At 33.4% G+C, this 14364-nt stretch overlaps 2 protein-coding genes across 4 annotated transcripts; one reads left to right on the forward strand and one right to left on the reverse strand.

Moving 5' to 3' along the window:
* Positions 1-3298: 3298 nt before the first annotated feature.
* On the reverse strand, positions 3299-5389 carry LOC110626235 (dehydration-responsive element-binding protein 3). Its single transcript, XM_021772023.2, has 2 exons — positions 4459-5389; positions 3299-3640 (listed from the first exon to the last, which is right to left on the reverse strand). The coding sequence occupies exon 1, from the start codon at positions 5178-5180 to the stop codon at positions 4470-4472; it is 711 nt and encodes a 236-aa protein (XP_021627715.1). The 5' UTR covers positions 5181-5389; the 3' UTR covers positions 3299-3640; positions 4459-4469.
* Positions 5390-8426: 3037 nt separating this feature from the next.
* Positions 8427-10502, forward strand: LOC110626232 (non-functional pseudokinase ZED1). Of its 3 annotated transcripts, none has more exons than XM_043961660.1 (3): positions 8427-8888; positions 9093-9141; positions 9246-10502. In XM_043961660.1, exon 3 carries the CDS (start codon positions 9258-9260, stop codon positions 10314-10316), a length of 1059 nt encoding a protein of 352 aa, XP_043817595.1. In that variant the 5' UTR covers positions 8427-8888; positions 9093-9141; positions 9246-9257; the 3' UTR covers positions 10317-10502. The 3 variants fall into 3 exon arrangements, with proteins under 3 accessions (XP_043817595.1, XP_043817596.1, XP_021627709.1); XM_043961661.1 differs by having other exon boundaries at positions 8428-8888; positions 9275-10502; XM_021772017.2 differs by having other exon boundaries at positions 8428-9141.
* Positions 10503-14364: the final 3862 nt, after the last annotated feature.

Raw genomic sequence — 14364 nt, forward strand, 5'->3', positions numbered from 1 at the left:
GTCCTAATGGGGCCAGTAGTAGGTGTAAGAGGGTCAGTTTTGTCAATGCAATTCCCACAAGAAATAGACAAAAGATTTCATAACATTAATCATCTTTTCCAATATAAACCTCACAATTTTTTGAGGCACATTCATCAAAAGACCCACTCTCTGTTCTAACCACATGAGAATCATATGCCCCATTATGCAACTGTGCCATTAAGCCCATGTCCTTAACCTGTCCTCCTCTCCCTCCTCTCTCTCTGCATATCAAGTTAGGTCAATCAATTGGACAATTGCCCTTAAAGGAGATGGGCCTCACTCTTCTGTTTCATCCAATATCATTCCAACCACCCTGGAAAATTCATTTATTTAGGCGGTATTCAACGCTACCGTATAGTAGTTGATCATGACAAATAACTTTTTATAATTTATTTCTTCGATCATTAAAAATTAATATTTTAATTCAATTAAAATATTAAAAATTATTTTTAAAATTACGTGCTCTACATTTCAGATTAATGAAAACATGTGAAAATTAAGTTAAGTAATAGAAAAAGATAAATTAAAAATGAAAGTTAAATGGAATTAATAATGTTTTCTTTTAATTATATGCCATTCGTTATTGGTTTTCTTTATAATTATAACTTGTCAAGTTGTGTAGCTAGGTCTTTCTTTAATCTTAATTTCATATGAATCTGTTAATTAATTGGACAGTTTTCACCGATGAAAACAAATTGATTTCGACTTTATACTTGAAACATCAACCATCACTATCGTCAAAGATGAAATGTAAACTTAATTATAATTTTTAATTTCAACAAAAAGTTTTATCAACCCTTTTATATATATAAAATAAAATGGTATAGATTCCTTTATACTTAATTTTTTTTAAAATAGAAATTAAGAATTATAGAGCAGAACATATCTCAAATTTACTCAAATGCATTTATCACCAAATTAAATCTGTGAGTATTAAACTTTAAATATATATATTACTTTTAAAAATTTTAAAAAGAGCATTTTGTTACTCGATAAGTCTATTCTCAAATTAATCGAATTATAAAAAGAATATATCTTATAATAAATTCATTATAGGAATAATTTTTTTCTTTTCAATATGATATACACTTGCTTTTCTATATTAACAAGTTTAGGTTATAATATTTATTTTTTTTTTTAAATTTATTTCAATGGATACATATATTTCTTATTTTTTTAATATGGTAATGGTTAATGAGTGGGAATTTGTTTATGTAAAAATTCGTAGTGTCAAAATGTTGGTTGATCTCAAAACATAGAGAAAAATATCATCTGTTGGAAATTACAATTAAGGACATGTATATATATATATATTCTCACCAACTTAATTTAAGAAAGCTATATATTATTGTCACAACCTAACAAATGGGATGTATTATCAATCATCTTTAATTTAGTAATTTTAAATTATTTTTTAAATATACCTAAAAGCTAAACATTTATTATTAATCGTATTACATTTATTCAAAAAATAATCGTATTAAAATAAAAAAATAGATAAAAAGAGAATTTATAAAGATATTTTCGACAAGTGTTCGTAAATTTAGATCGGTGATAAATATATTTGAATAAATCTGAAACGTTTCATATTCTATTTTCTTATTTCCCTATTCATATTTAAAAAAATAAATATCTCATTCACCAACTTAAGCAAATAACATATATAAATTTAATAGGATTATGAATAAAAATAAGAGGAAAATGCTTTATATATAATAGCAATCACAAATACTTAAAAAGGACAATGTAACCTAAAAAATTAAAAATTAAAAATTAAAAAAAAAAAAGTCTCTTTCGTAATATCATTTTCTGAATTTAATATCCCAAGCAAGCTTCCCAACGTCGTCTCCCGAAAGCTGGAAAACCCAATGCTGGAAACAAGAGCTAGGGTTCTTGATTTTGACTTATGATCTACCAACTCATTGATTCTGCTGTGGTTCTGAATCTGCCATTTCTCTTCTCCTCCTTCACAATGTTCAATGTACAAAACCCAACAGGGCAGATGAAAAGTTGCAAATCTATTCTCTTTTAATTAAAAAACTTTAAATTTATTTTTATATTTATTTTCTAATATAAGTTCTTTGTTTTGGTCTTTGTTTATAACAATTTTCTTTAATTTGCTTTAAGAAAACGAAAGTAGCTGGCCCATGCATTGTCAGTAAAGACTTTTTTTCTAGTAGTAATATTAAATAATTATTATGAAATCAACGTGGGAATTAATTATAATTGTACAAAAGGACACAACAATTTAGAATACAATTCCATATAGACCAATTACTTAATTCAATTTGTACTTTCAGCAAACTGATTTGGCCACTTGGGATTTGATCAATCAGTACAACCAAATACATATACGTCAATTTGTGACAATTACAGAATTAATTCATTAAAAAATTATGTATATATTAATAAATTTTTCTTTAAACTTCTGACTTAGTAAATTTTAGTTGCTTGAAAATTGAACAGTCATGAAGCAACCACGTTGTCTTATAATTAATAATTATCTACTGGCGAAGATTACTTGCCGCCCATGCTCAATTATGAAACAGGTAATTAAGATTTTAAGGTAGTTTATTCATAGTTGTTTCTTAAAATTATAAGCTTTTTGATAATAGCAAAGAATATTAATATTGTTGAGGTTTTAGCTGGCTATATACAAGTGTCACAGTCATGAATTAATTCTTTTAATTATCGAATTAATTAATAAAATAAATAATTTTATCCATTTTATTTATTAATACTAAAATTTTTATACAAATGAATCAATTTACTAACGTTAAAGGAAAAATAAATTGCATTTTATATCTACGTATTGCATTAAAATCTAAAATATTAGCAAAATAAATGTATCATTAAAATTCCAACAAATCCAATTTAAATAATTTTTTATATGATAAAATAAATTTTTTATTTTTAAATATTCAAAACTATTTAATATTTTTTTAAAAATATTAATTTATAAAAATGAAGTTAAAATAAAAATTCTAGAATAAATAGAGTAAATAATTTTAATATTTAAAATTCTACTTTTTTTTTTCTCAAAATTTAAAATTTTAGTTGAGAAACGTGTCAATGAGATCAAGCTAGCTTCTCAGCCAGCCCCACCCTTCTCACGTGATGTTCGGAAGTTAGCCCAAAACAAACGGCATCCAACTAACCGTTATCTCTTGCATTAACTATTTGACTTTGGAAATTTTGTTTATGTATTTATAGGTTGAAATTTACAATTAGCTAAAAAAAAAAAAAATTCAAAAAAAAAAAACTAAAAAAGAGAGAATTGAATTCCAAAGTTGCAAATAGAATTTGGGTAATCAACGGATTAATTCGTTTTCCATTACATAATCCACATGATTTTTTTTTCTTTTATAGTATTTTAAAAAAAATTATCAAACTTGAATTTGTCGCATAAAGCGTCTACGTATGTCATGTACCAAGTCAATGAAATTTTAAAAATTAAAAAAAAAGAAATGCTTTGCAACGGTACATTCTGCTTATGTCATGCGATCCTCCCAACGGTACATTTTGCAATTTGCTTCAAAGTGGTGACTGGTGACGGCGACCGTGATTGCGCCACCACAATGCTTCCGTATTTGGTTAATATGCCTTCTTCTAATTGAACCTGTATGGGTAAAGACAAAATAAATGTTAATACATAATAATTACTACTAAAATAAATTTATATAAATTCATAATATAAATATATTGTTGAATAATTATTTATAATATAAAAATTATAATATTATTATTTATTAAATTAATTTTTAAATGAATTCAGCGTATTCTCATCATAATACTAAAAATTCCATTCATTTTAAAAATCTTGTTAAAAATTCAGAATTTCAATGATTAATTCTCCAGTTATTTCAATTTTGTTAGTTAGTATTAGTATTTAATTGATTTTATTCATACCCATTTATATATATATTAAAAAAAACAAAAGGTCAAAAGAAAAAAAAAAAGTTAAAAACAGGAACATGTATGATTCTTACACAAAATAAAAAACATGATTATGACAAGATTGTAATATTCTCCCAGCTGTCTATAACCAATAATTTGTTTTTGATAACATGCTCTACAGTAATTTCCTTTATATCTATTTATTTTTTTAAAAAAGTCCTATATTTTGACAAGAAACAAATGGGGCCAACAATTACTTGTAATATCAATTAAATTGTAATTTTTTTTATAAATAAATTAATAATCTTGTAAATGAAATGAAATCTTTAAAAAAATTTATCTTGTTACGTAATGATATAATTAAAAAAAAAAAGAGAGAAGCATGAAGCTGAAGTCTAGAACAGTATGAATTTATATATTACAGTAGCAGAAATTATGAGTCAGCAAAAGAAGCCAAACATTTGGCATCTAGTTAAAAGCTAAAATCAATATAATTAACCTGATAAAGAAAAAAAAAAAAACAAAAGAGAAACAGCACACCAATTTAGCCTCTAATTCCAAACTGAAGCTCCAAAGTTGCTGGAAATCAATCTCTCCAATCCCAACCACTGATCGGAGAATTCTCCATACATGTCTTCTGGTGGATAAACCCACCCGTCCACCGACTCGAACAATATAAACTCAGTCTGCGGTTTGGCCGAGTCAAAACTCCCTTCTATATTTGGCAACTCCACGATTTCGCTTAATTCCTCGGATTCTGACACCGAGGATGATGATTCTGATAACACCGATGACAATGAAGAAGACGAAGAAGATGAAGATGGGGATGGGGATGACGATGTTAACGAGTTGAACTCGACCATTGAAGCAGCTTTAGCAGCAGCTGCCTGAATGTCTCGAGGCATTAACGAGACAGGACGAGGCAGTGAATCAACTAGTTCAGGGAAATTTAGAATTGCTGTATTACCTTTAATGCTCATGGCGGCGACATCATGGGCACGCGCCGCCATTTCAGCCGTAGAGAAAGTTCCAAGCCAAATACGTGATTTTTTACGGGGTTCACGGATTTCAGATACCCATTTACCCCAGCTTCTCATCCTAACACCTCTGTAGACAGGGTGCTTGCTATCTCTTGCTCTTTTTGGTTTTCTAGCTACAACATCTTGAGCTTTGGAGTTGCTAGAAGAAGTGTCTGTGGTGGTAGTAGCAGCGGCAGCAGTGGGAAAAGAAGAAGAGTTACTGCAGGTGCTTTCTTCTGACATTGTTGAAGCAGAGAGAGCGAGAGAGAAAGGGGGAGGGGGTTGATGAGGAAGAGGAGAAAAATGAAGGGTTTTTGTAGGAAAGGGGAAGATGGAGGATACGCTCCTTTATAGTGACACTCAACCAACCATGAATATTTTCCACTGACAAAAACTTGGTAACAGAGAGAGTTAAGAAAATGGGGAAAATGAAAGAGTTGAAGAAAATCACTTTCTTAAAGAATTTGAGAAATTAAAAGATAAAAGAAGACAAAAGAAGGGAAGGGATGAAGTGTGGGGCCAAAGAAGAATGGGTCTCCTGTGGAGAAGTGCGTCTAGAGTCTACACACTGAAACACTGTTGTACCAAACAACGTTCAATTAAAAAAAATTTTTCTTCTTTTCTCATCTGTTTTTTGTCCACGTCGACTCTATTGCTTTGTCCGTTTGAGTCTCTTTCTTTTTCCTCAGCATTCTACAATAATATAATGCAATACTAAAGCCAAATTGCCACCAATGAGTGAATTTTTTGTTTAGGGTTTGTGTTTACCAGTAGGGTTGAGTTAAAGAGATTGGTGTTGCGTGATAGGGTGTAAAGTGATAAGTTAAATTGGAGGAGAAAGACAAAAAAGCAACATCTTCCAGATTCTGTATAAAGTTGGGAAGCTAACCCACCACAGCTTTTTGGGGTTTTGCTGTGTGCATATTTAGATCATCATCATATCATAATTTATAAATTGGTAAATTTCTTTGTAGTGTATTTTATATTTAATCATATGCTTCTGTTATTTATTAGTTAGAACATCTATATATTCAACACCCCTCTTGATTATAGTAAGCATATATTCATTGGTCTTATTTAGTTTTGGATTTTTTTTTGATATCTACTGAAGTATCTCAAGTATATTTTGGGGCATATATATTAAAGGCTAAATACTTTCATATAACTATTTCCCAATTCAAATAATTAAATTTCACAGGTGGAGTCTTGATAGAAGAGTCAGACCTAAAATTCATTAAAATTTACCACTTAAATTGATCCATCGGCATATAATTTAATCCATAATCGAGTATATTGGACTGATCGGGACCTAAACTTATCTAAAAGGAATCCAACTTATTTGACGTAATGGAAAATAAGGGAGTAAGTTCCGCTATACCGCGACCCTATTAGTATAAGTGTCGGAGAGAAATTAAATGGCTACTTGACGATGGAAGGCAGATAGATAAATACACTTATACGTACGATTCTATAAAATAGCGATAAATAACACTATATGAGCATACTAACATAAATTATATTTCTTTTCGTATCTCATCATTATTATTTTTAATCATATTTTACATGTTAAAATATTATTATATATATATATATATATGAGAGTATTAATTATTTCGCTAATAATAAAAAAATATATATTTTTAATAAGAAAAAAAAAAGGTAAACGAAGAACATTGTAATTGTAAATTAATGAATCTCTAATTAATATAAATTAACACAACAATCTGATTGTTATATCGAGTCTGCTCCCAATTGCATATATATATATATATATAGTTAAAAGAAGGAAGGAGACGATGACGAAACCAGCTGCTTGCCACCTCCATGCCCATTCGTATGCGAGAGTGAAGAAGCTTCATAGGCACCGAGCACGAGGAATGCATTGATTTTTTTTATCTGCAAAGCCAGCGCACAGTGTAAGTTTCAAAACAACTCAGAGATTTGATTCATATGGGTCCTTTCTTCTAATTATTAGATTTCCCATCCCTTTTTTTAGATATTTTGTCTCTCAATTTCATATTTTTTTATTGGTTTCAATTTTGTCTCTTATTTCTAGCTTAGATTTATAATTTTATACAACATATCTAGTTTAGCTTAGATTTTTCTCCCCTTATTTAAAATAAAGTATAATTTGTTATTATCATTAACCTAACATTTAGACTGAGGTCGAGATTGCAGAAAAATATAAACTCAAAACTCATCAAATACGAGAATGGATAAAGAGAAATAATGGCCGCCTAACTAGAATGGATAAAGAGATACGCTTGTACATACTATTTTGTATAATAGAAACAGATAATACTGTACCAATATGACGGTTATGTATCACTAGAGGATAAGAGAAAAAGAATTAGTAGAGGGGAGCCTAATTCCACCGGAATAAATTTTTTTATATATACAGAAACTTTATAAATTCAACTAAATACATATCTAATTTGAAATATTATGGTAAATAATACCTGATTTTTAAATGAGATTCATAAGTTTTTTTTTCTTTTTGTCAAATGGTCGAAATTGTTTTTTTTTTATTTATTTATAGATTTATTGTATTCTTCATAATTTCTAACAACGTTTCGATTATGATCATATAATAAAATTTTATTCTAATTATTTTATTAAAAAATGAATAAAAATGATTGGTGTACTAGTTACAAAGAGATATGGTAGAATATCAAGTAATTTGGTATTAAAATGTAATTATTGTTGGAGCAATTTGATAATATATAGGCATGGAATCATGTTCTCTCCGTTTGATTGGTCAACAGCAGAGGCCACAAGTGGTATCTGATTTATTTTATTTTATTTATTTTTTATAATAATATTATAAGGAACGGAATGATCGCTATTTGGTTATAATTATTATAGGATTGAGTAAAACGGTGTAATGTATTGTCGTATTCGTTTCATCCAAGTGCGTGGACAATGGAAAAAAAAATCATGTGGAAATTTGATAATAATAAAAAAAAAATGAAAAGAACTATTAAAAAAACCAACAAATTGATACTTAACATCAAATATGAAATGCACCTCATGTTGCATATGTTAAATTATTAATATATAATTCTTTAATAGAAAAAGAAAAATTTGCAAATCTAACATGCATGGCTTTGACAATATAAAGCTACAAATTAATATTCACATATAATATAATTAAAATCTAAATAAAATATATTATTCTTAATAATTATTGGGAATGGTATCTCCAATTTGGCAAAATTTCCCTTTTATAGTGATGGTATCTTTTTATTTTTAAATTAATTTTTTTTAAATACGAATTAAAATTTGAGAGAATAAATTTTGAAATTTTCCAGATTTATACAATCGGATTAAGTCTATTAGTGTATTTTAAATTAATATTTAATAGTAATAAAAAATTTGTGAATAATGAAATGCAATGTTCAACTTTACTATATTACTATTCTTCGTGAAACGAACAGAATATTTTCCCTAACCTCTCTAGTGGAAATAGCCGAAGAGGAACTTCGTTGTGGGCCTATCCCATGGATAGAGCCATCAGAGTAGGTTATGGTTCCAGCTCTACTCTTCTAGTGAAACTTCAGCACACGGCCAGATTATCACCTGCTTCTTCTTGTTCTAGCAATATAAATGGTAGCCCAAACTCTTGTGGATGTTTGTTACACACACGTCTAAATGCTCTCTCAAGTCGACGAATTGGGCTCGAAATTTCTTTGAGATGGCCTCATTTCTCCTGTGAGAATTTTCTAGAGCAAGGGCATGGCCAGAAAACGGGCAACTTATTTCCAGGAGAATTTTCAAACGCTTTAATTAATAGAATAGTTCTTGATTTGAAAAAAACTCATTCGTCTATTCATTTATGGTTTTTGTAGTTCCAGGACAGGAAAGTATTCACGACAAGCTGAAAATTGGCCTTTCTAGTCTCCGTTTGGGATTAAAATTTCATCAGCTGATTTTTTATTTCGCTATCCACTGGTACATGATTTTTTTCGCCCTTTGCTGAACAACACAGTATTCAATTCCATTCAATTATGGCAGAATCCAATCCTTTGCTTCTTTGTGTTAAGTGTTCCTCAGTGCCACAACAACTTTGACCCAAGTCAAGTTTTCTGTGAAACTTATTTATCGTTTCTTGATTTTTGGTTCTGAAACTGTTTTTGTTCATCCTTGTGGAGCAAGGGATTCTTGGGCTGAAGGTCACCTTGGTGTTTGGTTTGGCCATCCACAGGTACATACTCGTTCCACTTCTATTTAGGGTTTCGCAACATAACATGTACAATTCCAACAACTAGGAAATTTTATCATGGATCTGAATCTGAAATAAGTGAACAGTAAACCAACAAGATGATTGCCTGCTTCAGACCCAAGAATAAGGACAAGAAAGCGGTGGAGGAGACATGCTTAATGATAAATGGGCGAACGTTATTGGAGACCTCAATCGCGTTTAATAATGGCAGAGGTAGTAATCCAACTCGTTGCTTCTCTGTCAAAGAGCTGAACAGTGCCACAGATAACTTCCATCCAAGTAAAATCTTCTGGGACGATGGCCCCTATAAATTGTACAGTGGTGTTCTGCAGGACCGCCCAATTATATTGAAAAAGTTTGAAGAACAAAGAGCGAGAGAGTATTCTATTAGAGAAATTGTCTTCGCATCAGAATTCAGCTCTCATAAAAATGTTCTCAAACTGTTGGGATGCTGCTTGGAGACTGAGATTCCCTTTCTAGTTTTTGAGTCTGAAAAGAATGGAACTCTTCATGATCATATATACGATCCTTATGCATCCAATTTTCGACCCTTGACATGGAAAACTAGGCTGAAGATTGCACTTGGTGTAGCTAATGCCATTGCATTTCTTCATACTGCATTTCCAAAGCCTATTATTCATAAAGATATCAAACCATCTAATATCTTACTAGACGAAGACTATGTTCCCAAGTTAGTAGATTTTACTTTATCTGAATCTATCCCTGAAGGGCATTTCTATGTGGAGCATGCACTGCGTAGAGAGAATGTTCCCGCAGGCGTACTGGGATTTCTGGCTCCTGAATATTTCATGAAACGTTTAATCAATGAGAAGGTGGATATTTATGGTTTTGGTGTAGTTCTCCTATCACTTTTGACGGGCAAAAGGCCACAAAATCCTTTTCCTTCTGCATCTCCGGGGAACTGTTCTTTGGTCCAAATTGTGAAGAAATATGTGGATAACCAAATGTTTAATGAGACTTTAGTAGACCCTGCAGTGTTAGAAGAGGAACCATGGCCTGGGAAAGAGCTGCAACTGCAGAATTTTGCATTGCTTGCCCTTCAGTGTGCCTGTGATCTTGAAGACAATAGACCAGAAATCATTGATGTGGCAAAACAACTCAGGCAGATGTATCAGTCTGTGATCTCCAATTGTTGAGATAAATTCTGTTTTCTGTATTATTTCATGGATTTAGCATTTTTTATGTCACCCTGTGCTATCTTTCAAAACTATGGAACTTACTGGTGCTTTCAGGGCACTTGTTATTAAACAGTTAAATTCCTCTAATTGCTCTCATTATTTTATAAAGTTTTATTTACATGATGAAAACTTATCATAACACAAGGTAAATCACAAATACGATTTGCTTCCGAAGCTCTGAAACTGGTCTTGATGTACTGCTTGACTGTGCTTTCGCAAGAGAGATCTGGAAAAGTCTGGTTCCCAGAAGTTGCTGAGATGTTTTCTTTGCAAGTAGCATGGTCATACAGGCTTGGATCACCATGAATCTACAGAATAGGGATCAGGGTGCTATGTCCTGTTTGGTACAATATGCTGGAAAATTAAGAAGAAACTGAGGCAATTTTTGGGGAAGTGCATAAAGTCCAGAAGCAGTGGTGTACGATGCGAGAATACAAGCGAAATATTTCAATAGAGTTTGTAGCAAAGATCCAACGGAGCTCCTATAAATAACGTATCAGGGCTCGTGTGGGTTCCGTGGGTACCACCACCGGCGAACATCCTCAAGATCAATGTTGACGCATCTTGGCTCATGGATTCTAATAATGCAGCTGGAGGTGGCGTAATCCGAAATCATATTTTGCTGGCTCCTCCACATGAGTTAAATCATCTCCTTCTCTGTAATTGAGTACGCTTAGCGAATCTTCGCAGTCTCACTCGGATTCTTGGCTCCTCCCTCGGTAACCAAAAAAAAAAAAACACAGAGTTTCTTATGTGTTATTTTAAAAAAATTAATATTTGATGAGGTTGAGATTTGGGGATCACAGATTTGGATGCCTGGAGAGTGGTTTGATTTAGTGAGGGAATTAGTTCAAAGAAGAGTAATTGCTTGTAGTAAATGAGATTAGTAAATGAGATTAATGGACTCGGGTGTTATGTTTGGAGAAGTTAAGATTTATGAGGGATGCAAAGTGATGATTTTTGTGAAGTCAAAAAAGATGATCCATGTTGGAGTTTGGCAGGGGTATATATACCTCTGGCCGTACTGAGCTTTTCTGTGTCACGTCCCATCGAATAAGACTGGAGCACGTTTTAGCAGGTTTATCAGGCGACTCATTAATAGCGGACAGTTATCTAATAAATGCTGAGCCGGCTAACCCATACTTTGGCTATCAGTCACGTTACGTTGATACTGTTTATCGCATGAGCATTTAAGACTCCATAGCGGTACAAGCTAAGAGAGACATGACTAAGATAAGAGGTGTTGAGGTCCGACCTAAGATTACTTAGGTCTAGCTTGAGCTTTCTTAGCCAGACTAGCGAAAAAAGGTCATTTGACTCCTGCTTAGGATCTAAGAATACGTGTCATAATTTTAATGGATCTCGTTATTTTTATGATATCACATATTCTTTTGCTTCTCCAAGTGTTATTTATGTTGGTTGGAGGGGCGAATTCAATTTTATCAAGTCGTTATGGACGGGTTATGATGCATTTTTCTCTGAGAAGTATACCTCTGCAGTCATTGATTTTTGAACAGTCATCATAAATGAAAGCAATGATTATCTGAGGATTTTGAGGAACCAATGTTTGAGATTTTTAAGGGGTTGAATCATATGGAGGTCATAAATGAAAGCAATGGTTCTACTTGACCCATAATTCACTAGTCGTGCATGTCTTCCTCTGGTTGGCTCCTTTTTCTTCTCTGGCCTATTGTTGGGACTACCCTTTTTCTTGACAAAATTCTTGAGGTGACCTCTCATTAGTATTTTTTTTTTATCTCATTTCTCCATTGGTAACTGTAATACCCGGCTAGATTCCGGCATCGGAATCCCTACCTTCCGGCGGGATGTCCGTTGGAATATGGAATTTTGATGATGCCAGAGTCTTCTAGAGGGGTAAAATGTGATTTCTAAAATGATTTTTACTGATTTCATGGTTTTAAATGAAAAAGATTTGAGTTTTTAAAAGAAAAGACTAAGGAGGTTTTTGCCAGGTTCGGCCGCCGAAAGTGAAGTTCGGCCGCCGAACATGAGTTGGTTTTGGGAGCGCTTTTGGCCTCCGAAAGCTATGTTTGAGCAAACCAGGTTCGGCCGCCGAACCTCAAGTTCGGCCGCCGAACATGGGGGTGTTTTGCATGCACGTTAGGCCGCCGAAGGAGGTTTGGCTGGCCACCTATAAAAGCCCCTCAGACCGAAAATGGGCGAGTTTTCTCCCTATTCTCGAGCTCAGGTGTGTTCATGTCCTCCTCTAGTCGTTTTCTTGCTTTTTCTTCAAATCCTTCACGTTTTATAAGCTATATGGTTGTTTTGAAGAGTTTTAAAGCTTGGATCAAGATTTGGAGAGCTTGGAGACTTTAAGGGTTTGGGTTCTCCACATCTCAAGCTTTGGGTCGCACCAACCCTCGATCTTCAAGAGGTAAGTGTAGATATATGCTTTCCTTTATATTTTAAGTGAGTTTTAAGAGGTTTTGATGGTTGAGCATGGGTAGATATGCATGTTAGGGTTTATGTGGGTTTATGCCCAATGTATGATAATGTGATGTTTGTGTTGGGGTTTAAGTTAGTTTTCAAGCCCCTTTGAGCTTATGGGAGAGAGTATGCATGATTGGGAGAGAGTATGTGAGGTTTGGTTTGTTTTGATGGTTTTGGCCTATGTGGGTCATAAACTATCTATGTATGCTTTAGATGTTGTTTTAAGGAGTTTAAGCTTGTTTGAGCTCCTTTGTGCATGGTTAAGGATGTATGCATGTGTTTGAGGAGTTGGATGCTTGTTTTGGGGTGTTTGGAAGGTTTGGGAGGCTTCAATGCATGAGAAGCTGAGTTCTGCCCTTCTGGGAAGAACTCAGGTTCGGCCGCCGAAGGTGGTTTCGGCCGCCGAACTTGCCTTTGAATGCAGGGATTGGCCGCCTAACCTTGCCCCCGAAAGTTGAGTTTTGGCTTGAAAGTAGACTTTCGGCCGCCGAAGGTAATGTTCGGCCGCCGAAAGTGCCTGACTTTCGTCTCTGGAGTGAGGGTTCGGCCGCCGAAGGTGCCGCCGAACCTGCCTGACTTTCGTCTCTGTCTGGGACTTTCGGCCGCCGAAGGTGCCGCCGAAAGTGCCCTGTCCAGCCTTTTCATGAGTGTTTTCTATGCATGTTTAAGTGATGCTTTAGGGGGTTTTTGGGGAGTTGTTTATGAGTTGTTTAGAGTATGTTTGGCACCTCACTGGAGTCCACCTGTGTAGGATCGGACCCGAGGAACCGAGGTCTTTAGCAGTGTTGGCTGCTTCAGAGTTAGTCCAGAGCTATCCAGAGGTGAGTGGAACTAAACCTAATGTTTTAAATTAAGAAATTAAATGTTTTTAGAGCATGATCCATGCATCATAAAATGCCATGATATGTATTAGGTTGTTTTGCATTAGAACCCACGAATATGATGCATTGCATAATATGTTGTTGATGTGGATGGATGTTGGATGATCCTTAGCCCTCAGTATGAGATGAGATGATATGATATGATATGCCATGGTATGTTATGAGACAGAAAGACCAGGTCGCTCCTGGTACTATGTTATGTGAGCGAACACTAGGTGAGGCCTAATCGCCCCTGGTGTAGTTGGACATGTTATGGTATGAGTTATGTAAGCGAATACTAGGTGTGGCCTCATCGCCCCTGGTATAGTTGGACATATTACGATATGTAGAGGGCTAATGGTGACAAATTCATCCTTGATGTGATATGTTTGTGTTGTGATGCATTCCATGAAAGCATAAAATAATGATAATAATCATAAAATGAATAATAATATACCTAAAAATGGAGGAATTAAAGCAAATGTTTTCATGTTTCTACTCACTGGGCTTTTTAGCTCACCCCTCTCCCCTAACCCCAGGTTTGCAGGGTCAGAGATAGTCAGGAGACCAGCAGGTTACTTCCTTGGTCGCGTTTTTTTTTGTAATAGAATAGCAGTGGACATGATGTAATATAAGATTATGTATTGTTGTAAAAAGAGTTGTATTGTAATATGACCTTACGTTATATGTTCAGA

Source organism: Manihot esculenta, chromosome 11 (assembly GCF_001659605.2).
Source record: "Manihot esculenta cultivar AM560-2 chromosome 11, M.esculenta_v8, whole genome shotgun sequence".
Taxonomy (NCBI): domain Eukaryota; kingdom Viridiplantae; phylum Streptophyta; class Magnoliopsida; order Malpighiales; family Euphorbiaceae; genus Manihot; species Manihot esculenta.

Excerpts from the sequence above, each read along its gene's own strand:
- LOC110626235 (XM_021772023.2), bottom strand. The coding sequence starts at position 5,180 with ATGTCAGAAGAAAGCACCTGCAGTAACTCTTCTTCTTTTCCCACTGCT.
- LOC110626232 (XM_043961660.1), top strand. The coding sequence starts at position 9,258 with ATGATTGCCTGCTTCAGACCCAAGAATAAGGACAAGAAAGCGGTGGAG.